Source organism: Crocodylus porosus, unplaced genomic scaffold, assembly GCF_001723895.1.
Source record: "Crocodylus porosus isolate Cpor-Errol unplaced genomic scaffold, CroPor_comp1, whole genome shotgun sequence".
In the NCBI taxonomy this organism is placed as follows: domain Eukaryota; kingdom Metazoa; phylum Chordata; order Crocodylia; family Crocodylidae; genus Crocodylus; species Crocodylus porosus.
The window spans coordinates 18,869,489-18,894,806 of NW_017728914.1; the positions used below are offsets into that span (position 1 = coordinate 18,869,489).

Consider the following 25,318-nt stretch of genomic DNA (forward strand, 5'->3'; position numbering starts at 1 on the left):
CTTCTTACAAAGGGAATGGGCAGTGACAGCGCAAAGTCAAACAAAAGCTATGATGTGCATGTAGGAATAATTTATGTAGCACAGGGCTTTAGATGGCTCACCTAGGGCTCTGAGTGAAAGGAGTAAGGGTCTTTCTGTTGTATCAGTTTTTTGGGTGAGACAGTCTCACCCAACTGCAACTTCCACCAGGGTAGGGCCTCAGTATAACATCTTATCTGAAGGCTGGAGGATCAAGACCCGCTGGACGTGGCTACATGTTCATTAATGCATGGTGGCTACTGTGCATTAAATTTAGTGCTCGTATAATCAAGTACTAAATTAATGTGCAGTAACCCAAGTTACCGTGTAGTGCCAGCACATGCCTTTTTAGTGATGCAACTGAGCAGTAGCCTAATACTATTGTACAGTAGCATATTAGCACTATTTGTGCTGTGACATGCTCAGTATTATTAGGCTACTGCGCAGTTAGCATCTTGTGTAGCCCAATGTGTCTCATCTTTCCTTGGTGTATCACAGTATGGAATGGGCTTCATAAAATCCTGAGTCTTAGCTTAAAGCTTTGTCTACACATGGTTTTACACCCATTTAACTAATGGAGGTCTCTTAAACCAATGCAGTGGGTCTGTGTGTGGGCATTTGTTCTAAACAGTTTGGCTTAATGTAGCCAAAAGGAACAAACTGAAGTAAATTACACTCTGTGCAGATATTCCTATTTTGATTTAAGTGTGTGTATAGGTGTTGCTTTTTTTGCCATTTAAAGTGCTTTACTGCCTTGACTTAACAGAAGTGCACAGCTATACAGCACTTTAAAAATGGATACAGTGCTTTAAATCCGCCCTTGTTAAATCAGGTCTTAAATTTGAAGCACTGTATTTTACAGCACGTTAGCAACCTACAGTATTTTAAATAATTTCTGTATGGTGGTCAAATTTCTGACCAGTGGAGCACCCCCTGCCACCTACCCTGGAAAGTGCAGGAAGGCTCAGAAGGCTCTGCTCTCCCCTCCTGCCACCCCCCGCCCCCCCCGCCAACACTGCACTTGTCATGTTTAAGAGCACTATAGTGCTATAAAAAATGCTCTAAATTATAGCAGTGTAGAACGCACATGGAGCATTTCTGTACACACCCAGAGGTTTGTGCTGGTTTAAAAAAATGAGTTTAAAATGCCAGTCTGATGCTGTTCAGTTTCTCTGTGCAGAGAAGGGAAGGTGCAACATACATGAAATGTCTCCAAAGGAAACCCCTTCTGGAGGAACATGCAACTCATTCCAGTGGCAACAGCAAGTGAAAGAAATGAACTATGCCATGTACTGTACATGTCATGTACTGTTAAGACAAACATTTATGTTTTAAATTAAGTGGGCATGAAGGAAGAAACAAGCTTTGCTTTCAAATGAATCATTTAAGACATATGAGGAAAACATTCCTTTGCAGCAAAAACATCTCCTCTGAAAACATGCATAAGTGGGCTTGTACTAATAAGCTTGAAGCATTACCGGGACAGATTTTTTTTACTTTATAGTGTATATGTTATAGTTTATTTATAGGCAGATCACTTCACTATTTACAGTACATGAGCGTAGAGATTCTACAGTCTTTGTGATGTAAACAAGAAACCCCGCAGCAGGGGGAGTCTGAAAAAAGAAGCCAGTTCTGAAGTATTTACACAATTTAAAATAGAACTTTTATACCCACTGGATAGATACAGATAATACATTGAGCGATTTGGTTAAATTATCTATGAAACTATAGAATCTGACAATGTAAAAATACAAGAAAACGTTCTCTCGTTTAGAAGGTAGACAGTTAAATCACACTAGAAATAAATCTCTTTTTAAAAATAATAATAACAATAATAATAAAGGAAAGGCATAAGAATTCATGCCGTTTTAAGGTTAAAGTATATTACATAAATAAGGACACAATGAAACGGAATTGGGGGGAAAAATTAAGTGAAATATAAAAACCGCTACCAATTTAAAAAAAACCATCAGACTAAAAACTAGATCTGTAATCACCGAGGGCTCAATCCTGCTCCTTCAGCTTACTCTGTGAGTAAAATAGAGTAGTAAGATACTACTTACTCACCCTGAGTAGGGGTGGCAGAATTGGACCCTTATCATTATTAGCAGTGTCCTTTTGTTTTTAAAAAAAAAGTAGAATTTAACTTTTATTATAAATAACAAAGCAGATGTGCCCCTTTTTAGGTGAAATTCTTACACCTTTCTCAAGAAATGCATCAATTTAATCTTTCTCTCTCAGATACACACACACGCACATATGTGCACATGCACTCTCCCACTTGGCTAACTTTGTTTGGCTCTCAGAGAAATAATGCCCCTTACTGTGCCACCTGGTGTTTTACAACCAGACTTTCTAACCTACCTGATTCCAGCATCTGTCTAGGAAGAGCAATGGAAACCGGAAGGCTTTATTTGGTTCTATATTGCTCAAGATTGTCAGGGATGGACGACTGTTGCTAAGAACAAAAGATTGTAAAGGCTCAGCTACAGGTAATGATGTATTAAGGATTCAGCATATTTCCGAAAAAAAGAAAATCAGTACAAAAAATAGCTGGTTCTGTAAAGCTTCTTTACATGGGCCAGTGCTGAAATCTAACACTAACACTGTAACATAAGGACTGAGCTGCCGTTTTTCACTTCCTGTGGAGGTAACGCAGCTCAGAAAGCTGCACTGAGTAGGAATTAGACATAGAAATTTTCCAGGGGCAACATCGAGATCTACAACCCTGCCCTGTCCTCTGCGTTCCCCCAGCCCGGACATTCAGAACGGCTCCTCTCAAGGAGTTGTCATGGGAATCTACTTGACTCCCAAACAGAGAGCTGCATCTCCTGTAAAGCAATGAGACTGTGAAGGGCAATTGGATGCAAAAAAGGGGAATGGGGATTTTCTCTCTTTGTCATATTTTTCCCTCCCTGATAACAACAGGGTTTTCTACATATTTTCCATACATACACATATAGATATAGCTATAAATATAATTTTAAAAAATAAATTCCCCTCCTGGCTGCCCACCCATAACACCCTTTTTTCTACCCATGTTGTCTCCTCGAGACCACACTCTGTTTTTAAAATCATTTTCTCCCCTTCCCTTTTAGGTGCATGGTTTGTTCCGTTAGATGCTGTTATGGCTAGGGTTACCCATGCATATGGGGTTGCTGGCATTATAGATATTACTGGGGAGGGAAGAGATTTACAGAGGCTGTGCAAAGAGAAGGGGAATAAAGTAGGAGACTTTAAAATCTTTAAAAGACTTTGTCCCTTTAAAATGCAGGAAACAGCATACTGCAGGTAGAGGAAACCAGGAAAGCTGAACTAAGGTGGATTCCCTTCCTTGGTTGGGGTGCACAGTGCCACTCTCTGCACAGTGAATAAGCCTCCTTCCTCCTGCATGGGACCCACTGGGCTAGGTGGCCCACTCTGTGCATGAAGTGGCTCAGCGGTACTTAAAGCTATTCCTCTCATATTACTAGTGCCATTCCTCAAGTAAATGCCATTCCCATACCCAAACTAGGGGCCCAGTCCTGGGAGGTGCCGAGTGCCTTTGATTCCTGCTGGTTTCTGTCCCTTGGTGGGTGAGGCCCCCAATCTGCGCCACACTGGGAATCACCTGCCTCCTGTGATGTGCAGAGGAACCTTTCTGGGTGGGCTCTCAATGGGCTGCACAATGCCCTGATCTGTGTTGTGTTCCCCTGATGAAGGAGTCATGCCCCATGGACAGAGCACAGACTCCTCCAGGCAAGTATGCCATGTAACCCCTTCCCTGGAACCACACCCAGCGCACTGAAGCTTAAGAAGAAATGAAGAGGGAACTTTTTTTTTCACCTTGAACCACTGTGTGTGGTTAAAGAAAGTGAATATTCACACCTGTGCTTCTCAAGTTCAACATCCAGGCCTCAGCAGCCATGAAGATAAGCCGCAGGCACTGCTTTGAGCTAACTAGCGTAAACTCTGTATACATTCCAAACCCAGCCTCTCTGGCTTTACATTCAGCAGGGCTGGGTTCACAGTCACTGTGCATATAGCCACCAGCAGCAGCACAAGGACACAGTGCTCTGCCCTTGCCATACCCATATATGTGTGCGTTTGTGCACCTGTGTGCATATTGCATAAGTCCTGGAGAAGTTTCTCGCAAAAATATTTTATAGGCTTCAGGCAACATGAAGACCACTTATTGCATTTCTTCCTATCCTAGGATTGCAGTACTGATTGGCTCTGTGCATTACGAGATCTTCCTTCCTCTTCAAGAGTACCTCATTTGATGTGTAGAAGTCTCCTTGGCTGGTGGCCAGCTCAGGAAGTCCAGCCTCATAAAAGCAATATGAGATTTAAAACTGGGTATAGAAACCAATGTTTGCGAAGTGACTGAGTGATTCACACTGAAGGAAGCTCCTTCCAGGTACTGGAAAGACCTCCTAATAGCTGCATTCAACCCTTTCACATTCTGAACATTTGATGCATTTTCCATCCGTGACCAAAGCCAGCCTTGTGAGCTTTGATCCATCCTTGTACTGAGCAAGGAGATGGAAGAATTCCACTTAGCATTTTTGATTGATCGTTTTCTGAAAAACAGCACAGCACAGGACAGTACTACCCACCCTAATGTGTCGCTATATACATTCTACGTAAGCTCTATAGCAATCACATGTAAACATCATCGTTGTGAGGAAATACTAGGACAGAAAAAGGCAAAGCTACAATGAGGCAATTGCCAATAGCAGATGCTCCAACCAGGACAGTGTTACCTGTGTAACCTATGTTGGGATGAGAAGCCGGGAAAGTGCCCGTGACCAGATTTTACAGTAGGGTCATAAAGCGTTGTAATTACTCTGTGGGCTGGGATTGAAATTGCATGAATATGCTGTATGAGGATTCAGTAAACCTACACTTGGGAACTGTAGTTCATTGGTAATTACCATGGAACTGGCAGTTTTTAGAGCCATGGGCTCTGCATCAGAAAACTGAGATAACCAGGGTAGGATAGGACTGCATTCTAGTGCCCTCCGCATGGTAAATCATACCTCACAGTACGAGCAAGTGCCTATGAAGTCAGTGGAGTAAGGTACAAGTCAGCCTGAGGCAGGCACTCAGCATCTGATCCTGCGGAATTACTGAGCTGCTGGTTGTGTTCCCTGTAAGATGAAGCATTACCAAAAAACGGAAAATCAGTGCCATGTTCTCGGGGAGACCTCATGGGAATCTAATCTAGCTATTGGCAGAGTTAAGGCTATTAAATTCTATCTACATGGGAAGGCTGAACCCCAGTGGTCTCTCCTGCATGTGAAAAACAAACCAAAAATGTGGTGACAGCTTGAGGAGTCGGCAAAGGTATTTGATCCCCACTGTGAAGTGCTTCCTGTCTCTCGCTTTTCTCTAATGGACTCAGTCTCTCCCCGCTCCTGGAAACGGAATGGCTTTAAATTGTACAAGAGAACTCGGTGGATGCTGCTGAACATGATAGTTGTACACCCTGAACACAGCATTCGTGACTGGCCTTGCATGGACCCCACGATTGCAGGTCTCAGAAACCAGAGGTGAGAGCTGCAGGCATATGCCCAGCAGAGCTGCAGTGTCTCTGCCACCTGTACCCTGCAGGTCGGAAGCCTTGCCTGGGAGGTGGGAAGGGCTAAGAAATGGCCAAGAGTTGTTGCAGGGGTGATGGGATCTTCCAACTTCCTGGTTGTACTGGTAGGTTTATGGCTTATTCAGTACCAGTCAGAGGAGGGCAGCGTGCTGGATGGGACAGGGTTGTACAGCTTAGCTGCCATGTCCCTTGCTGTGCTGGCAGTCTCTGCCCTTGCTGCCAGGAGAACTCACCCCGGCTTCCTTGCACATTGTGGAAGCAGTTGTGAGAAAAACAAGCCACTTAGCCCTAGCTCAGAAATCCCCACGATGGAGCAGGAGAGTAGCCAGCAATGCCAGGCAGAGATTCTGGCTGATCATCAACATGGAGATGTGACCTCCCCCAGCGTGGGATTAATGTGCCTGCCAGTGTATCGAGGGGTGACCAAGCTCTACCCTTGGACAATCCTTTTGGGGAGACTGTGGGCTTCTGCTCTTTTCCCTCTCCCTGGCTCGGAAGGCAGGACAGTGCCTATACCCCATGGTGACTGATGCCATCTAGAGTGTGGCTGGCAAAGATTAACCCCTTGGTGACTGGTCTGATAGCTTTCTAATGCTACATCCTTGTAGCATTGGGGCAAAGCGGTGAAATTGTCTTTCCACAGTTCCAGAGGTGTGAGGTTTAGGCTCACACTGGACTTGTGGCACAGGCCACCCCCCCGTCGACCCAGCTGTTAATGGTACCTGGTCATTCAGGCGGTGATTCCGAGGCACCTGGACCTGGCACTGGCAACATCACTCTCTTGCATTTCACTGGCTACACAAACCAGTATGACTTAACCAAGCTAGGTCACTGGGCAGCTGGACTTGGGTGGCCCTTTGATTTCCATCACTAATTCCTCGTAAATCCCCTTCCCTGCTCCTGCAAAGCTGCACCACTGTAGCACCGTGGCAGTTTCAGTTCAGCTTGTGCCAGACCATTCAACCCTTCATAGTCCAGCAGACCTAGACAACCCCATGACTGGGGCAGCACTGGGGGCCCAACAGGCCCAGCCATGTAGGCAGGAAGCATGGCTTCTACAGCAAACCAGGATACCAAAACCCGACCTTAAAATGGTCCAGTCTAGTAATGTGCCAGGCTAGACACTCTACAACCAAGAGGGCAAAGCCTGGTTGGGAGACTGATGTGTGGGCACCTTTCTGGCCTGACTCCATCTGCTCAGCGGCAAATGCCTCATTACAGTGCATAGTTAAAAATCAAGGAAGCGGTACAATAAATCTGAATTACAGTACATCTGAGCCATAAATACATTTTTAAGTATATACTTTTTTCTCTTCTATTAAAAATTAGTTTATAATCCTGATTCTATTCACAATTAACAATTTCATCATCACACACTACAGACAAAAATGTTATGGTGAACACAGCTGCAACTCCACGACGGGAGCATTGGGGAAAGAGGGGGGAGACGGGGAGGGGCAGTAGTGGACAGAAGGCTTTTACAGGCTCACCCTAGAACAACCAGTCAGAAGCAAGGATACTGATGTGTGGCAGTGGGACATCAACACCATGGGGACTCACAGACAGAAGCAGCTTTGTTCAATGTAAACATCGAATGGAAGGGACAGCAGTCTCTCTCTCGCGCTTACTCTCGTTCTCGCTCGCTCGTTCTTTTCAGATACTTAGTAATTTTTCTTTGAAAACGTAAACATAGTGGAAGTGCCTTGACTGAGGTATTGAGGTGTTCCTCCAAGGTTAAGGCTGTTATCGATGCAGGCTTTGCTGGGCCTCCTGCAGCAGGCTGTCAAAATCCATGGTCTCATACTTGCTTTTCATTGGAGCTAGGGAGGACTCTTCCGCATTGGAATCTGTTGGGAGCAGGGAGAGAACACAACAGAGTCAGGGACACGGGGCACCGGCAGGGATTGTGTAGTGATGAAATGCTTTCTTCATGTCCATATTGTTACTCAAAGATCAAAGCATCCTTCTAGGAAGCAGGTGTTGTCTCCATTTATCAAAAAGGGTCACCAAGGCTCCATGTCTTACACATGTAGGATACTGTTTAGTTATGTTCAGAGGCCTCAACCACTGAGGTCCTGTATGACAGGTACTCTATAAACACATAGTGAGAAACTGTTCCTGCCCCAAGGAGGCTGAACAAGACAGGATGAAAGGAAGTGATACATTTTGCCTAGGCTCACACCACACAGTTGAAAACTGGACCCTAGTTTCCTGAATGCTTGTCTCTAGCTTTGCCATGCCGCCCCCATGACTTAGGGGCAGGAGCTGGGATTAGAATAGGAGAATTCCAGTTTCCCAGATCCACAATCAGTCCTGCTGCCTACTCAAAAGAGCTGATGGATTTGCGGCTTCTGTTGGTTTAATTGACAGTAAAAAAAAAAGACAGTGGGTGCATCTACACATGCATTAATGTGCTGTAATTATGACGTGTTAAGTTTCATAACATGTAATAACAGGTACTAACTTAATGCACAGTAATTGGTGCTAGTATGCAGTAGTGCCAGTGCACATCTTTTAAGTGATGCTAATGCACAGTAAACGAATTCTACTGTTTATTAGTGCATTAGCATGGCTTTTTCTGTCACACATTAATGCGCAGCAGAATTAGTCTACGGCGCTTTAAGCATCTCGTATAGATGCGCTCAGTGACACTCTCCCAAAGATATGACAACAGCTCCCCATTTCTACCTAAACCCCTAAGGAATCTGGCAATAAAGGAGCCTGTCCTGTAAAAAACCTTCTCTTTTCAGCAAAGGAGAGGCATTTCTCCCTGGAAATCCTGGGCAATGACTTGTTTTCTGTTATAGGCTACTAGCAGTGCCTATAGTTAAGCTCGCTCAACACTTTGCACTAGAATACATTTTTTTTTTTGCTGCTTGATTAGAACTTTGACAAACTTTAACCATTTGGACTGAAATGTCTCATGATGGATGTCTGCCTCAGCCTGGATTTTTTGGGGAAGTTTCAGCAAACCAGCTTGGCTGTTTCTGAGAGCAAAAGCGAAACATGGTGTTTTGCCCTCCTTAAGAAAACTTCTTAGAGTCACTTTGCTGAGTGCTCCATGCTTTGAAGGATGGGTCTGAAAGTTGGCAAAGCATTAAGCTGGACACAGAGGCATGCTTTTTCCTCCTGCCTGAAAAAAAATTGTCCAAATTTGGACATGTGATAAGCCTCTAACATTTTCAGTTCACTTGTACCCTTGCTAAAAGATAGGCAGCTAAATTCTTTGTTGAGTGAGTCTGCACTGAGCAAGCTGCAGCCCAGGGATGCAGGGGCTCAGCAGGACATTTCCTACCACTGCTCCATGCTTCTGTGTGCTAAAACTAAAAGAAACTCTTTTTAGAGTTTTCAAAGATGCCCCTGCCAGTACTCAGGCAGCATGGGGAACTGGCTGACTCAGAGGCGAAGGTATGAGGAATGGATTGGAAAGGCTGGGGAGGGGCAGAGGAGCTGGTAACCACTGGACATGCTCCGCTACAAAACCTGGAACTGAAGCCAGGACTCTCAACATCCCTTTGCTATCTTGTCAATAGCTGTGAAGCCCACTGGAACGTGTCTCCACTGCTGCTATTGCCAGGTCCACATGTAAGTTAGCAGATTTCCTCTTCTGCTACTTACTTGGGGAGCCTGGTTGGTGGAGGACTGTGCTGTATGTGCCAAAATCCCAACCCTGCTAAGGACTCACATTGAAGGTAGATATGGATCCACCACAGGATGAATTTTTCCATTAAAGAAAACTTAAGAAACTATGGACAAAGGTGCAGGGTCAAGCTGTGCCAGAATTCAGGTGGCCTATTCCTATGTCTCTGTTCTCAAGAGTGGATGCCTCTCCCTTGACAGCCTGAGAGGGCAGGGTCTCTAAGCCAGCAGTGCTTCTGAACCTCCCCTCATGCTCCTCGACATGCAGAGATTTCCCAGTGCTCATGTGCATCCAGGCTCTGGTTTTACATCATAACTAAAGAAACTGTAGGTCCCAGAGAAGTCTGACTGGGGCAATGCATCCAGTCTCCAAATGGCTGACTGAGCTGGCAGGTGACCCATATGGGAATTTCAGATTCTCCTAGGATGGTGATCTGTAGACTGCAGGGCTCCCAGCTTGACAGATTTAGGCACTGGCTTTTAAAAGGGGCCATGAACCTCCTTCCCTAAGCGTTTGGCTCCCCAGTCTGGCCCACCTGCTTTCTTACCCAAGTCAGTGTATCTGGTCCAGAAGAAATGCCTGAGACCACCATAGCTCAGCTGGAATGATGGCTCATTCCTTTTCCTCAGTGAGGCACCATTCTTCAGTGATAAGGCGGCATCTTCTGAACATCGGTAGGTGATGAAGCCGTATTTATCCCCCCTGAGCAAACGACAGCAATCAAGAAATGAGTGGCCCTACTCTTCCTTTCCATCCTGCTCTGCTGGCTTGGTCCAGCTCACCTTGATTATCTGCAGTCCTAACTCCCACCACTCAGCACCCCATGGCTCTACCATCCTTAAGCTCAAAATGCCACAATCTACCTGTGCCAAGTAACCCCTCTGAGTTAGCTTTAGGGGTTAAATAACAGTGTGGCCCAAAACTAGTGCCAGGAAGGAGGGAGGATGGGAGTTGCCTAATCTCCCAGGAGCTGAGAACTGCTTGAGACCAGATCCTATTACGCCTATTAGGTATCTAAGTGGAGTTAGGCACTTATGTGCCATTCTATTCCACCCTGTTCAGGTCCCTGAAAGCCCACGAATGCATCTATTTTTGTAACACAGGATCATCTTAGGATGTGGAAAAGCCTGAGAGAGTCCAGAGAAGAGCCACTCATATAATTAGAGACTTCAAGAGCAAGCCATATGAGGAAAGACTGACAGATCTGGGACTGTTCAGCCTAGAAAAGAAAAGATTTTGGGGGAGATTTTGTGGCAGCTTATAAATATATCAGGGGAGAACATCAAGGGCTAGGTGAACAACTATTCACCAAAGCACCCCAGAGGAAAACCAGAAGCAATGGTCATAAAGTCCTAGAAGAAGGTTTCAGATTGGATATACTTCTGTGAGAAACTTCTTCATGGTTCACGTGACCAGACTCTGGAATAGACTCCCAGCAAGGTGGTGCAGGCATCTACCCAGGAGATCTTCAAAAGGAGACTGGACACACACCTTGCTGGGATTATTTGACCCCAGCAGTCTTTCCTGCCCAGAGCATGATGATGATCTTATGAGGTCCCTTCCAGCCCTAAACTTCTGTGAATCTGTGAATCTTACCCTGAAGATTGAGTTACAAAAAAGCAGAGGGGGGAAGGAAGAAGACAATGCCCCACCCACATTCTAATTAACTGTTTTTCAGGGACTTGAGCAGGGGTGGAACAAAATCATACTTAGGTGCCTATGTCCATTGCCCTTCCAAAGAGGTGGAACAGAATCTGATCCTGTGTAATTTAGTTTACTGACTGCATCATGTGCAGAAACTGTACAGTGTATTTCACTTCACCTCTGGTACTTTGTCAAGTCCCCTATCCTCCTCCACACATTCACACCTGAGGAGAATTTGCGGACAGTTCTGCTAACCCCTTCAAGTGCTGGGATGTGCTGTATGCATTGGGCTCAGTACCACATTTATACATTGCAGTTTAATATGAGGGTGCCTCAGCCAGATGAGCTGCACAGCCTACATGCTCAGGCCACAGAGGACACTTCTACTGCTCAGTTTCTTCTGCACCTGCAGTGAGGGAGGTTCGAGCAACACTCTGCAGACATACCTGTTTTTCCTGGTCAGGACCTGACACTCAATGATCTCGCCAAACACCTCAAAGCGTTTCTGCAGCTCACTGGAGCTCATGGTGCTGGAGAGGTTTCTGATGTACACCATCCGGCCTTCATTCTGTGCCAACACAACCAACGCTGCTTAGGTGTATCCTCCTCCCAGACCTTCCTCATCTCTTTCCCCCTGCTATTGTCTTGGCACTATGCTGATGGATGCTGGTGAGGCAAAATGCTGGACAGTGCTGTTGTATTTCTGAGCACATGCATCATCAACCAAGCTAAAGCAGAGACACAGCCCTTCTGGGCAAGCAGCTCTCTCAGAATATACGCGATCCCTCTGCACTCCATTTTCTTTCCTTTCTTTCTTTTTACTATTCCTTCAGCGCTTACAGATTTTGCTTGTGGAAGTACAAGAATGTTATTGAGTATTCCTGAGGAACACTTACTGGGAATTTACATGAGAGAAAGAGAGAGAGAACAAGGCAATACAGAAGAGCATTTCCCTCTCTCCCCACATGCAAACATGCAGACTCTCCATGTACATCTATTATTCTTTATGTGCAGTGAGGCTTAGCTTAATAATCACGTAGCATTTTCAGGTATTCCCCAAATTCCCAATTCTAATTACTAATTCCAAGTGCACTGAATCGCACAACATAGGATGCTCTGGATTCTTCCTATGCCAAGGACTGCGTGTATTGCCAGTCTCCAACTGCTTCTGCTTTATTTTTTTCCTATACCCTTGTTTAAAATTGGCTCTGCACCAAGGTTGCTGAAACCAGGGCCAATACGCTCCACCATCTCCCTTTTGGAGTGGGAGATGAATGGAAGGTCTGTGAAGGGCTTTGTCTGAACATTTAAATAGGCTGCAGCAGGATGAAGCTGCCGGCTCCTGTTGGAAGTCGTGCTGCTTCCGCCTCATTCAGAGCAGCACTGGCTTGGAGCTCACAGGTCACTTACAATGGCCTTTTCTCTCCTCTTCTCCATCTGGCTCGGGCTCGCAGTTCCACCTTGACATTGCTCGCCATTTTCACATCTGTTTATAAAGAAGCAAGAAAGAGGAGTTAAACCTTGGATGGATGGGGGTCTTGCCAGGGGGCTTGGGAAAGTAAAAGGAAAATGAGACACAACTGAGTTTACAGGATCTGGCACCAGTTCTGAACAAACAACTTAGGACACAATGGTGGAGCTGGTTCCACTGGGGCTGGGTGTGGAGCAGCCAGGGAAGGAGCTGGTTTTCCAAACCAAACTGAGCTTCTCTAGAACTTGTTCTAGCATTACACAGCATTATTTTATTCCCTGTTTCCTGGAACAGCCCTAGCCCCACCCCAACACTGACCATAACCTCTCCACCATCTAACTCAAACACATCAAGCATTAGCTCAGCAATTTCAAGAGGCTGGTGATGCAGGGCCATTTATTTTCATGATTTTTTTTATGTACAAAATCAACCAGGGAAGTGAATTAATGAGAATTTTCTTGCTGTTGGGTTGGACTTTTGGAAGGAACTCAGATCAATGTGCAATTGGCACTGTGGAGGCATTCACAGCTAACCCTGAACCATCTGGTATTTTTGGGCTGATATTAGATGCTGAACACCTGTATAGCCTGTGGCAGTGAGTGCTTAGATTTAGTCCATCGGGGAAGGCAGAGCCTTTAGAAAATAGTAGGATAGTTTTGTAAGGTAGTATTTTCATTGGGTGTTCATCTCAGGGAGGGTAGGGTCCTCATGTCCATAATACTGATAAGAGACGAACAGCGCTCAGCCTGTCTACAGCCACTGCTTCTCAGCTGAGGATCTCAGTGCTGTATGGAGCATTTTGCATTTTCCTCGCTTGACAGATGGCTCCTTGCCTCTGTTTTCCCAATGGAGTGAGCAGAAGTGGAGTAGACAGCCCATGCTATTCACCAGCCACTCCTCCAGCCCAAATATGAGCCCCCCAGGGACTTCTATTCACTTGTGGCTAGCTTGTGAGTTAGGATCCGACAACTGCATCCCTCCCTTCCTGCCAGCTGCCCGGTTGTTACCTGAAGGCCCGTCTGTTTGCTGGAGACCTGGACCTGCAGCACGAAGACCCGGAACTGGATCTGCTCCGGGAACAGTGGTGTATACTGGCCCTGGCAAGTGGGTTCCTCTGCAGACACAACTTGGATTCCAGTGGACTCTCCCAATGTTCCTCCTCCTCCTCTTCCTCCTCTACCGGGGACCCGCTCTCACTGCAGCTGTCCTCAAAGACAGTGTCATAATCAAGGGTCTTGCAGGTCAGATACTCATCTTCAAGGGCACTGTCCAGAAAGCCAAAGTGCTTGGTTAAGCTGGCTCTGATCTCCTGGTCTCTGAGTTGTTTAGTACCCTCCTTCCACAAGGCCTGGCCATTCTTTTCCTTGCTGCCCTGGACAAGTCCCTGGTAATGTGTATCTGGCACCCTTCGCTTGTGCTCACTCGCTGTGTGGCTCAGGGGCTCCCAGGACTTCAGCACCTTCCGCTGGAGCACGGCCTCAGGTTTCATTACTTGGCAGTAGTCGTGGTCCCCGAAAGAGCGAGAAAATGGGCGTTTCAGCACTCCCTGCTGCTCTAGGGGAGGAGGACACACAGCAGCACGGCTCAGGTGGGCATAGAGCTCTGTCTGTTCTGGGTGCTTCTTCAGGAGTCTCCTGGAGGTCGCTGTGTCTGCTGCGGCAGTCCTTGGCCCCGGAAGGGGAGGGAGGATGGCTGCTTTCTCCTTTTCTGGCCCATGGTGAATGTCTGGCTTATACAGGTCCTCCTCAGCAGGCTTGTATGGCGGAGTGGTAGGCGGTGTGAGACCTTAAACCCCCAACAAACCACAAGAGTAAAACCCTTTGAGGAGTTTTCCTGCTGAGGCAGTATGACTTTGTGCCATGTCAGCACAAGCTAGATCAAAGTGACCCTCCACCCAACCTAGTTGTAAATGGTACCTGGCCTTTTGGGCTTAGGAGTCAAAGGGGGATGGAGGTGATGCTGACCCCATCACTCCCTTAGGAGTTAAGATGGAAACCACCTATGTATGCCCAGTAAGCCATCTCAGCTTGGACATCTTGGGGTTGGACTTTCCCCCCACATGTCCTGAGAGAATCTGAACAACAAAGGGAAGGGAGCATGGCCTCTTTACATGAATGGCTTACCTGCTGTCCCACATAGCTCTACAGTTAGCACTTGCTCAAAGTTCCTCTTCCCAAATGTAGTGTCACTAGAGAGAAGAAAGTTAGAGGTGGGCAGGTGTTAAGATGCACGTCAGAGAAAAAGCACTCTAGTCAGGTGCTGAAAAACCTGGCCTAAGGACACAGGCAAAAACAGAAAAAGATGAGGGAATGCAAACCCAGGAGGATGGCAACTCTGAGCCTCTCCAAATTCTGGCAATGCCTGGAGGGACTAGAAACCCAGTGGAGATACAGGAACAGGCAGCTAGCAGCAAACTCCAGCCAGTGCCATGGGGAAGAGATGCCCTTCCTGCCTTCTCCCTAGCAGGCAGGAATAGCTTGCTCCGAGTCTGAAGTCCTGATGCAATGCTATCACTGTTGATGCCATTATGCAACAAACAAAGGCCACAGTTTGTGACGTGTCTTCCCTTCTGCACACCCCTATTAGCCTGGACTTACAGGTCCCTGTTAATGGACACCTAGTCTTAAAATCAAAATGTGTGTCCCCAGTCAGGGTGAGCTCAGGGTCATTTTGAAGATCTGCTGAGCCAGCCTGGCCCCAGCATGCATACATTTCCCTGAGGGGTGTTTACTTTTGCACTTACGTTTGTGTCAAGGACAGCGCAAGACACCTGGGTGTTTCTGAAAGAGAGAGAGAAGCAGGGTTACTGAGTGAATTGCATTCCTGCCATAATGAACTGGATTGCCCCTGGGAGGAAAGGAGGCAGTCTGGGCTTAGAGACGAAGCAGGACACATGGGATTTCTGAGTATTTAGATCTCACTCAGCCTCTGGTTTGCAGTCTAGCCCTACACAAGGGAAACTACCTCTCTGTGACTTGGGTAAGAAATCCATAGAGATCAACATGCTTTTAAAGGAAAATCCGTATCATTATCTCCTAAATACAGATGAAGGAAATGAGGCATCGAGCATGGGCAAGCAATTTGCCTAGAGTTAAAGTAACCGAATAGCCAAACTGACTTCCTGTCTATGGGTTCCCACACCCAAAGTTTCCCTGGTGTCACTCAGAGGGCCAGCTGGGTTCCAGGTGCTTTGCCTACCAGTGACACTGCAGCATCTGCTGCACCATGTCAGTGCTTAGAACAGAGTAGGCCAGACTAACCTATGTTAACCTGCTCAGATGCTCAGGCATCTTGTAGACTGGGAATGATGACATGAGCAAGGTCCCAGCTGGGAATTATTGTAGGTGGTGCGAGACAGATGCTGCAGTAAATTCACAATTACTCCCTGGTACTCCCCCTCCCCCTTACCTGTCTGATCTAAGAGTGAGCAAGACCGGTTCTCGTCCATCTCACCCCTGTCTCTCTCATCTGGGCTCCCCAGCAGGGACCTCGGGGGCTCCATTTGGTGGGTCTGAGTTGTATTGTCCCCTTCCTCCATGCTGCCCACCTCCACCTCTGCAGCTGGTGCCTCCGTATCAAAGTTCTCCAAGGCTGGGCACAGTGTAGGCTCCCTCAAGGCAAAAGCATCCTGCGCCCAGCTCTCTGTTGCATCTCTGGGGCCAGAAGGCTCTGGGGAAGGCTCATCAAGAAATGATAGCCAGTGGCCCAGTTCTGGGTTAAGTCTCTTGGAGCGCCGGACAGCATAAATGGCACTCTCCTGCTTCCGGCCTGCCTTCCCTGGGGGTGGCTGGGCTGTAGGAACTACATGTTTCTCAGCCTCGTCCTCTGGGCTGCCAGTCTCTTTCTTGGCTTCAGGCTCAGCCTTGGGGCTTTGCCTTAGCTCTGTCTTCTCCACTGGCATTTTGACTTTGGACTTACAGGTCCCTGCAAAGGTGTCAGCTTCCTGAGCAGGAGGTCCTGGAGACCTGGAGCCAGAGGGCCTGGTCCAGGAGGCATACACAGGTTTGCCCAACCTGTATGGCTTGCTTACATCACACGTAATGTCCCTGGACAGTAGCTCCTTCAGGATGGAGAATGAAGAGGTTCTGGGCTTCTGATAGCTGCCTATTTCCCAGGTGCAGGTTGCCCAGCTCTCCTGGCTGCAGTGGGAAGTTGTCTGCAAACGGCAGTCTGACTTTGCTCTCTTGTAGGGGCTGTTACAGTGCTGGTGCTTCACATCTGCAGGGTCTCTGATGGGCAGCTTTCTTGGAGGAAGGCAATAGGTGTGCATGTAGTGGATGAGCTCCACCACTGAGTGCATCTCTTTCTCACAGAACTGATTGCTGATGCCATCCTCGGGGGACAACATCATCACTGTGGCATCACCGGAGCTCAGCGAGTCCTCACTTGTGTCACTGTCATCTTCATTGTGGGCACAGAGATTCTGGGGTACGATACTGCCACTGCTGCCTTGGCGTGTGTCTGGTGGCCAGGTGGCTTTGGTCTGTGGGCAGTGTGTGGTGGAGGTGAGGTGCCTGTGCAGCTCTGTGCAGCTCCGGCTCTGAGCCTGGAGAAACCTTGATTTTCTATCCCGGAGACCCTCCACCTTCAGAGACATGAGAGAGAAGCTCTGGTGAGGAGACTTGGCTCCAATAAGCTGTTCACCTGCTATACCAACATACTGCATGCAGAAACATGCTGGCTGCGGGCAGAAATCCCACTGCGGACAAATGGTTCCTGTCCAGTTATTGTAATAAGTAGTGGTGAGGGGACATGCACTTAAGGCCCCTGTTTCTTGCAGAGGTAGGGGGAACAAGGCTGTGCTACAAGAATTGGTGCATGTCCCTCACCCCATATGCATACAAACCAACACGTGGTAAAAACCTGTACACTGGTGGTGCACACCTGCAAGCGTGTGGACTGTAGATAATGCACATGCTAGCCTCATGTGTGTGAATTAGGTCCCGTTGTTAGAAGGCAGGAAGATGCTCATTTTGGAAAGCAGGTCATATTGCTAAGCCCCCTGTATGGTGAGCAACTGTTGGGGCAGCCACTGGCTGACTGGCAACCAGCACTGGTTGCACTGAGCATCTCTACTACTGTTTTGAGGGAGTCTAGCACAGGGCCTTCTGACCTGCCCAGCCTTGGTCTCAACAAAGGCAAGTTCCCAGGCTCAAAGACTTATAAAATACAGAGCCTCTACCAGGATGTTAGGATCAGCTGTGAATCATTAATGTGAGCTGTACTCCTATTAGGAGTACCACCCTCCCCAAGTGGCTGAACCACATTTTATTAAATCTCAGTGAGGATGCTCAGTTACTAATAGTCTCTTCAACTACTGCAAGGTCACCACTTCTTGTCCCCCAAGAAGGGAATGGGAGTGTGAAGAAAGTGCACTAGCAAGTCCTTTTGTAGCCTCCAGCTGTCTAAGGAGAGTGGAAGAAGGTTGCTTTTCATCTTTGAACAGTACAGAAACATTCTGAGTGATGCCACTGGGATGGTGATACATGCTGGGCAGGGTGGGGAGTGCAGCTGACAAGGAAACAGACTTGGCCTTACAGTGTTGCATTGTCAGTTCATTTTAGTCACACACACAGCGGGTACATGATCTTGTCCTTCCCCAAGATGGGAAGGAACAAGACTGAAACCTAGAAAACTTTAACTGAAGAGCACCTTTTTACTGGCTTTGGAAACAATGGGGCTCTGTTCCTCCAAAAGACTGGGACAGCATAGTTAGAGGCAAGGGCCACAACCCACAGAGAGCGCCTCTCGGGGGAGTGGGTTCCATGTCCATTGCCATTCTGTCCTTGCCTTTTCTCTCAAGCAGTGCTGCCTGCAAAGGACCTGTGACCTGAGTGGACTGGAAACCCTTAGCTCATTTCATTCAAGCCACCAGCAGATGGCACTGGCTTTTGCTTTCAGCCAACCTGGGTTGATAAAATTTAAGCCAGCTACTTAGTAGTGAAAGACTTTGTATCCCCAGTATTCACTGATTCAGAGACTGTAAGGCTGGCAGGGACCTTGGAAGATCATCAGGTCCAGCCCCCTGCACCAGGCAGGAAAGACAACTGGGGTCAGGTGTTGACTCATCTGTTCATCTGTTGTCTCCACCTCTCCTTTGCCCTGCAGCAAGACTAAGACGACAGCTGATCTTGCTGCACTTCCCACCTGACTCTGATGGGTCCACAGGAGGGCAGTGACAGCCTAGGTGCCAATTTCACATGCTGGTGACTCTGTTTGAGCCTGTGGGTGGACAAGTGAGTTCTCTTCAATCCATTATATTTATGAAAATGGCAAGATGCACTAGTGGAAACCATAAATGACTGGTGCCTCCCAAGACTGGAGGGGCACCATTTGTAGGTGGCAGTACAGGCATCAAGTGGGGACTGCCTGCAGATGTCAGCGGTGGGGGATGGGGGGCAGTGAGCAGGGACCACCCACAGACACCTGTGGTGATGGCAGCGGGGGCGAGGAGGGTGGCGAGCAGTGACCACCCACAGAAGCCGGTGGCAGTAGCCAATCTCAAGGGGGACAGGTGCCCCCCCTTAAGAGTTGCCTGTGGTGGAAACCACTAGACCAACTACATAAGGAGGTTATACAGAGGCACAGTCAAATGGTTTCCATCAGACATGCCAGATCTCTCTCTAGCTGGTATCTCTGACAAGCTTTTTGTTCAAACCTGAGTCCTTCTCTCACAGCAGAATGATGACCCCAAGCACCGGCAGGAATTTTCTACCTTTCCTAGGCAATCTAAATCCACAGGCGCAATACACTGTGCAGTTTTCATTATCCAAGGAGAAAATCTTTGACAGCAACTTCTGTTGGATTTCAGGGGATTAACTGAAATCATTGGTTTGGTCTGCAGTTTTGCATGCCGCTGTCCCCAGGCTAAGTCAATTCAATCAATAGCACATTCTGCTATAATTTGTTGGGTGCAAGGGAAGATGTAAGAAATTTTAATAAAACTCCAGTGAAACGGAAAAGTCTTATGCCCTCAACCCTGCTGCAAGGACACCTGGGTAGCTGGGATCTCTCCTCAACCCTAATCGTGTTCAACAATTTCCACTGTGATAGACTATTTCCCCTTGCACCCAGCCCTCTCCCTTCCCCTTAAGATTGTGGTGCTGCTGCTCAGGTCTGTTTCCCCACCTACTTTACCCCCATGGCTCATATTTCGCCCAAGGACATCCCACCCTGAGACTAGCTGTTCCCTCCTTGAAGCTACCATTGGAGTGACATGTTTTCCGGAAATCATTAGGGAACAGAGGACTTGGTTGGGAGGTGAGAGGAAAAGTTATTTATAGTTTTTTCCTGCAGGAATGGGGTGGCTAAGGCAGAAAATACCTTAGTGCATGGTCGCTGAGGTCTTGATTTGGGGGTCCCATGGCGTCGTGCACTCCTGTCTCTCTGAGCCTCACAGCTTGGAGGCACGTGGGATGGAGAAAGAAGTAATTTCTTCAGCTGCAAAGAGAAACAGTGAGACAAAGAATCGGCATTCAAGTGTGAGCAGAGATCACAAGCTAAACTCTACAGCAGGAGTGGGCAAAATGCGGCCCAGGGGCCAGATGTGGCTTGTCAGGCCATTCTGTCTGGCCCGTGGGGCCCCTAAAAAATTTAGAAAATTAATATTTATCTGCCCTGGGCTGCCTGTCATGCAGCCCTCAATTGCTTGCCAAAACTCAGTAAGTGGCCTTCTGCCCAAAATAAGTGCCCACCCCTGCTCTACAGCAAGCATGTGAGTGGGGTTCAGTGACCTCTGCTAGTGAGTAGAGGTCACTAAAGCCAAAAGACATACCATTAGTGTTTTCATGCCTATCCTTGGCTCTTTCTGATCCTGGAGCTGTCAGCTATAAGGATCAGATTAAAAAGTGGGGAAGAATTTCACACCTTGTAAGTGCTATTTGGCTGCAGATAAAGAACATTGTAGCTGGAGGTGAGGGGGGGGTTACAACCGCAGTATTGAGCACTTTCATTGCTTTAAATCTTCAAAGCACTTGATGAGCATACTCCCTTTTTTGTGGCACTGTCACCTAAAATGGGAATAAGGAGACACAGACGGAAGAATTTACTTGGCCAAGCCCCCACTGTATTCTATATCTCAGCAGCTCGTCTCAGAGCCACTGCCACTACTTTGACTTTAATAACATGGCAAAGCAACACTGTCCTCAGGAGACAGAGACTTTGGTTATATGCATGCATGCAAGTTGGGAAGCCTGCATGGATCTCCCTGCAAGGATCATTCAGCTGTAATCATCTGAAAGGGGCTTGGATTAATTAATTAGCTCACAAAGTGTTTTGAAGAAGTAAAGCTCTGTGTAAATGCCAAGTGTTCACTGGGGATCTCACCCAAGACAGTCCTGCTCAGAATTCACCAAAATCCCATCAAGCTGGAATTTCCTGAGCTCAGATAGGGCACAGTTACTGCAGATCACAGGGTCAAAATACTTTTTCTTTTCAAAACCTTTTTTTTTTGGTAAACATTTCATATTCCACACGCATCGTGCTAGCACTGAAGGCAACAACAGATCAATAGCAAGACGACTGCGTAGGCTCTGCAGAAATGTACAGAAATGACATATCTGGGGCTTGGTCTTCAAAGCTGGCTTCCAAAGTTGAAGACCCTTTTAAAAATCAGGACTGTGTTATTGAAAGAGGAGGTTCTTGCATCAGGGCTCCTGCTCTTTGTTGGGTTCTGCAGTGAAATTTCAGTAGAGGTGCCCCATAGCTTCAGCATGCATCTCCCCTTTAGCTGCAAATGTTCAGTACTTCCCCCCTGCAACGTATACATCCTATATATACACATACATATTGTGTGTGATATATACGCTCCCCGACAAGCGCACTTTGGCGTGAAGCGGAAATGCACACTTTCATCACTAGATGGCACTATGCACTTTTATAAAAGTGCCGTTCCTTAATGCACAGGGGAGAGATGGGGTGTCCCCATCAGACAAGTGCTCCACCTGGTGAATCTGCTCCAGGAGCAGTGTGGCTCTCTATATCAGACCAGCCACGACCACCAGAAAACCTGGGAGGAAAGCCCATGCTCTGCTGTTAATGGCTCCAGAGAAGCCTGGGTCCAAGAAGTGGAAGCATCAACTCAGGATTTCTGGGAAGGATTCAGAGGTGGGATTGGAACAGACATTTCAAGGACCAAATGAGAGGTAGGGCAGGCTTGTAAAAGCTGGAGCCTAGTCAGTGGTGAATGGGAAATGGCACAGCCCTGGCTGAGGGAGAACAGACCCTGGGAAGAACAGAAGGGCAAGTAGATGAGATAATCTGCATCCTTCCTTCCCCTGCCCAATGGAGGGTGGAAAATCTTAAAAGAAGGTTGTGAAACTGAGGCCCCAGATAAGAGGCACAGGCTGGGATTACAGTCAGGTCAGGGCCTGACTTTCCAGCAGAAGACCTTTCAAAGCAGAGGAGCATTGGCTGCCCGTCAGCACCTGCTTTGAGAGAAACTGAGTGGCACCAACCTAGCAATGACTCTGGGGGGACGGATTTGGCTGTGTCCTGCCTCCAGTCACTATAGGGGCTGGCTGGAATGCCAGGAAGCCCTTGGATGGGCAGCATGGAGCCAAAATGAGAACAGTTACCCCAAATAGAGTGGATTTTAGCTAAAATGGGGCCTCTTGAGGTGGGACTTCTGGGATCACCCTCATTTTATTCCACCCCTGATGACCCCTCCTCTGCCCCCGTTTAAACACAGCAGAAATCAGCTTGTTCCAATGAGAATGGCGATGAAGGTGACAGCAATGGTGCGGCATATGTATACGTATACAATACAGGTATATATGCTTTGTATTGACGGTTAAGAGTTTTAAGCCTATAATGAAAAAATTCAGACCTTTGCTTCCTATCATACCCATGCAGCCGGCTTATCAGAGGCTCATCCAAATCCACCTTAAACAGTAGGAAGTGGGTTCTTACTAGAGACAGCTCATCAACCTCTGGGGCCGGAGGCGGCCCCCCCACAACCAAGGCGGTGGGTTTGGGGGAAGGGGTGGGCAAGGTGGTGGTGTGGGTGGGCGCATCCCCCTCTTCCATAGTTCGGAAGGCAGCCAGGCCCATGTCATCTTCCTGTATATCATCCAGCGTCTCGGTGAGAGCTGCCAGCAGTGCTTCATTCTCGCTGTCTATTATCTGAAAGGAGCAGACAGAAAATAGAGAGTGCAAGTTAGAGGTGTGGGAGTGAGCAGGCGCTGCTTTGAAGGGACAGCTGTGATGTGCTGCAGGGTTAGACCGTAAGCTCTTTGGGGCTGGATCCCACCCTGTTTTGTCTTTCTACACAGTGGGATCCTGGTTCATGACTAGCAGGGAGAGCTCTGAGGTACTACGGCAATACAAGCGCCAGTAATAATAAGTCTCGATGGACAGCCAAGAATCCCTTCCCCAGACAAAGCAATTAGTAACTTTAGATAGAGGTGGAGGTGATCAGGACACCAAGATGTCTCTTGGTAATTACAGATGTTCAAGGTCTTTAATTCTTACTTAGGCCTGGATCATGTTAAGAAAGGGAGAGTGTGGCTGAGCAGGGTTCCTCTGAATGTGTATAGTGATAACGGCGCTCTCCATGGCTGGTGAGAGGACTCGCAGCTCCCCTTGGGAGGCAGGTAAGGGTCATGGGCTTCTTTATAAAGAAAAGGCACAGCAAAGGATAACCTGTCCAAGGCTACAGAGGAAGTCAGCAGCAGGGATCAGAAGGAGGGTATGCCTGCTCCCTAGTCCTCCTGTGCTTAGCTCTTACAGCAAAAGTATTCCAGCCCCTCCTTAAAGGAAAAACATCGGTCAGACCGCTGGTTGCTTTCTCCATTGAACTGTAGGCTTGGAACAGCAGGAACCCAGAGAAGACTTCCACTGGATGTCCCAGGAGAAGCTCTCTCTGCCTTCAATAGAGACTGGATCCTCCTAGAACTCCCCCTCCCTGGCTAGGAAAAAGAAATCCCATAATGGTTGGGGCCTAATGCCCAAAGGAGGGAAACATGACAGGCTAAATGAGGACAAGGAAGACCTGGAGGCAGGGCAAAGAGAAAAGGACTCAAGACTGAAGTGGCAAAAGGTGGCCTGCATGTCAGGAAACTCCTTTACCTAGAAAAGACAGGCAGAGAGAGGATGCATGGAGCCAGCTACTTGGGACAGGATCATTAGCCAAGGACAATTACAGGAGTAAGGAATAGGGCTCTTTTTGCTCCCTGTTGGGAGATGGGCTTCTCTGTGGGTTGCCAAACCACAGCATGGTGGAGGGCATGCCTGGTCTATGGAGACTGCAGGTCACGGCCTGCGATGCTCCCCCTTACAATGAATGGACCAGCTGTCCTGCATCACAGAGGTTCCCCCTCCATATTTATGAAAAAGGCCTGGTTCTTCCACCCCTTTCACCAGTTTTATACCCGTTCACTGACTTCAGTAGTACTGGTCCTGGTTTATACCAGTTAAAGGGGAGAATCAGAGTCAAAAGCTGCTTCAATCAGATCCAGGTTAGTCACATTTATTATGACCTTTTGGCACCCAGCAACATGCCAAGGCTGGTCTGAGTGGGGCTAAATTAGGTGCCTCTAGCACAGCCTATTCAAGCATCAATGAATGTTTCCTTCCAGAGGCTCTGCTGTCTCATGAATATACCTGAAGTTGGTGCATAAACACCTTTCTTAGACAAGTTGATTGGTGCTTTCTGGATTCCCTGGAGGAGGCATAGCCCTATTTCTCTCACAGGGGGCAAGCTTTTGTTACAAGGATTCTCCTGTGTGCCTCAAAGGGCACATCCATATTTTGACTTGATGTACAACAATGCCTCTGGAAAAAGCCCAGCTCAATTCATGCTTTAAATTAGCAGCTGTTGAAGTGATTTCCAGGCAGCAATTTCCCCTCCACCCATCTCTAGTCCTTCCTGTTTTGGGGTCTGCTTCAGACCTAGCTGAAAATAGGCAAGAGCACGCAAAAATGAGTACCATGAACCTGCTGCCACCTCCACTGGACTCGTGCACTCATTTCTCCAGAGCAGCCGGTCCTGAGGCTCCTGGGCCCTGGAGTGGGTCTTGGAGGAAGAGCAATGTTCATGCTTAACCACCAGAAGGAAGGAAATAGGAGGGACTAGAGCCAGGCCCTCAGGGTGAATCCCTGTTGTCTTCCCTGGCAATTGTACTACAAGTCTCATGACCTGGCTGAAATCATAAACCTGCAGAAAAATCTCAGCTTTTTCATTTTGATATATAAGAAGTTTCCAGCTCTTGTGGCTTCAGAGAAAAGCTTGAAAATGAGTGAATGAATGAATTGTGATGGTTGAAAAGAAAAGGATTTCACATTTCATATCATGAAAAGGATCTCTGGATGGTTTACATGACTCTGGGGGCCAGGACCCATGGGGAGCATCCATATGAGTCTGGCTGTGCAGTATATGGCACCACAAACACGTCTGCAGTGCCACATACCGCACTGTCTGTTGTTCTCCACGCTGTAAAGGTGCACTACTCAACCATGCACTGCTCCAGTTTCTTTTCCATGGGGTTTTTTGACCCCTGGATATCCAGGGGTCAAAAAAAAAAGGTGGAAAAAAAATGAAGCAGCACACACTTGGGAAGCATGTGCTGCTGAAAAGCGGAGCTGGGCCGCCCAGAGCCACACTGCAGCTGCTGGCCAGGCTCTGCCCAACAGGATCGCCACAGGTGCAGCCACGAGAGGCTCTCAAGACCCCAGGTAAGGCTGTTGGGGCCAGCACAGTGCTGGCTAGCCTCCCCTACTGCCCCCAAGGTAACTTGCTGCACGCCAAAGCGCACGTGGCATGGACATACCCCAGGGACAAGTAGCTGCAGTGGAAAGTGTGCTGCTACTTATAGATTCATAGATTCATAGATGCTAGGGTCGGAAGGGACCTCAATAGATCATCGAGTCCAACCCCCTGCATAAGCAGGAAAGAGTGCTGGGCCTACATTACCCCAGCTAGATACACATCTAGCCTTCGCTTGAAGACCCCCAGGGTAGG

General features: G+C 47.7%; 1 protein-coding gene across 1 annotated transcript in view; it reads right to left on the reverse strand.

Annotated features, from left to right (window-relative positions):
• Positions 1–1,661: 1,661 nt before the first annotated feature.
• The window catches only part of PPARGC1B (PPARG coactivator 1 beta), a 29,536-nt gene continuing 5,879 nt past the window's right edge, over positions 1,662–25,318 (reverse strand). Inside the window, exons 3-12 of the mRNA XM_019534718.1 lie at positions 22,270–22,482; positions 19,684–19,800; positions 15,769–16,945; positions 15,104–15,140; positions 14,484–14,548; positions 13,368–14,145; positions 12,300–12,375; positions 11,336–11,457; positions 9,793–9,947; positions 1,662–7,452 (exon numbers count right to left, since the gene is read on the reverse strand). Of these exons, the coding sequence (XP_019390263.1) occupies positions 7,349–7,452; positions 9,793–9,947; positions 11,336–11,457; positions 12,300–12,375; positions 13,368–14,145; positions 14,484–14,548; positions 15,104–15,140; positions 15,769–16,945; positions 19,684–19,800; positions 22,270–22,482 (2,844 nt within the window). The 3' untranslated portion in view covers positions 1,662–7,348. The remainder of the gene's footprint in view (positions 7,453–9,792; positions 9,948–11,335; positions 11,458–12,299; positions 12,376–13,367; positions 14,146–14,483; positions 14,549–15,103; positions 15,141–15,768; positions 16,946–19,683; positions 19,801–22,269; positions 22,483–25,318) is intronic.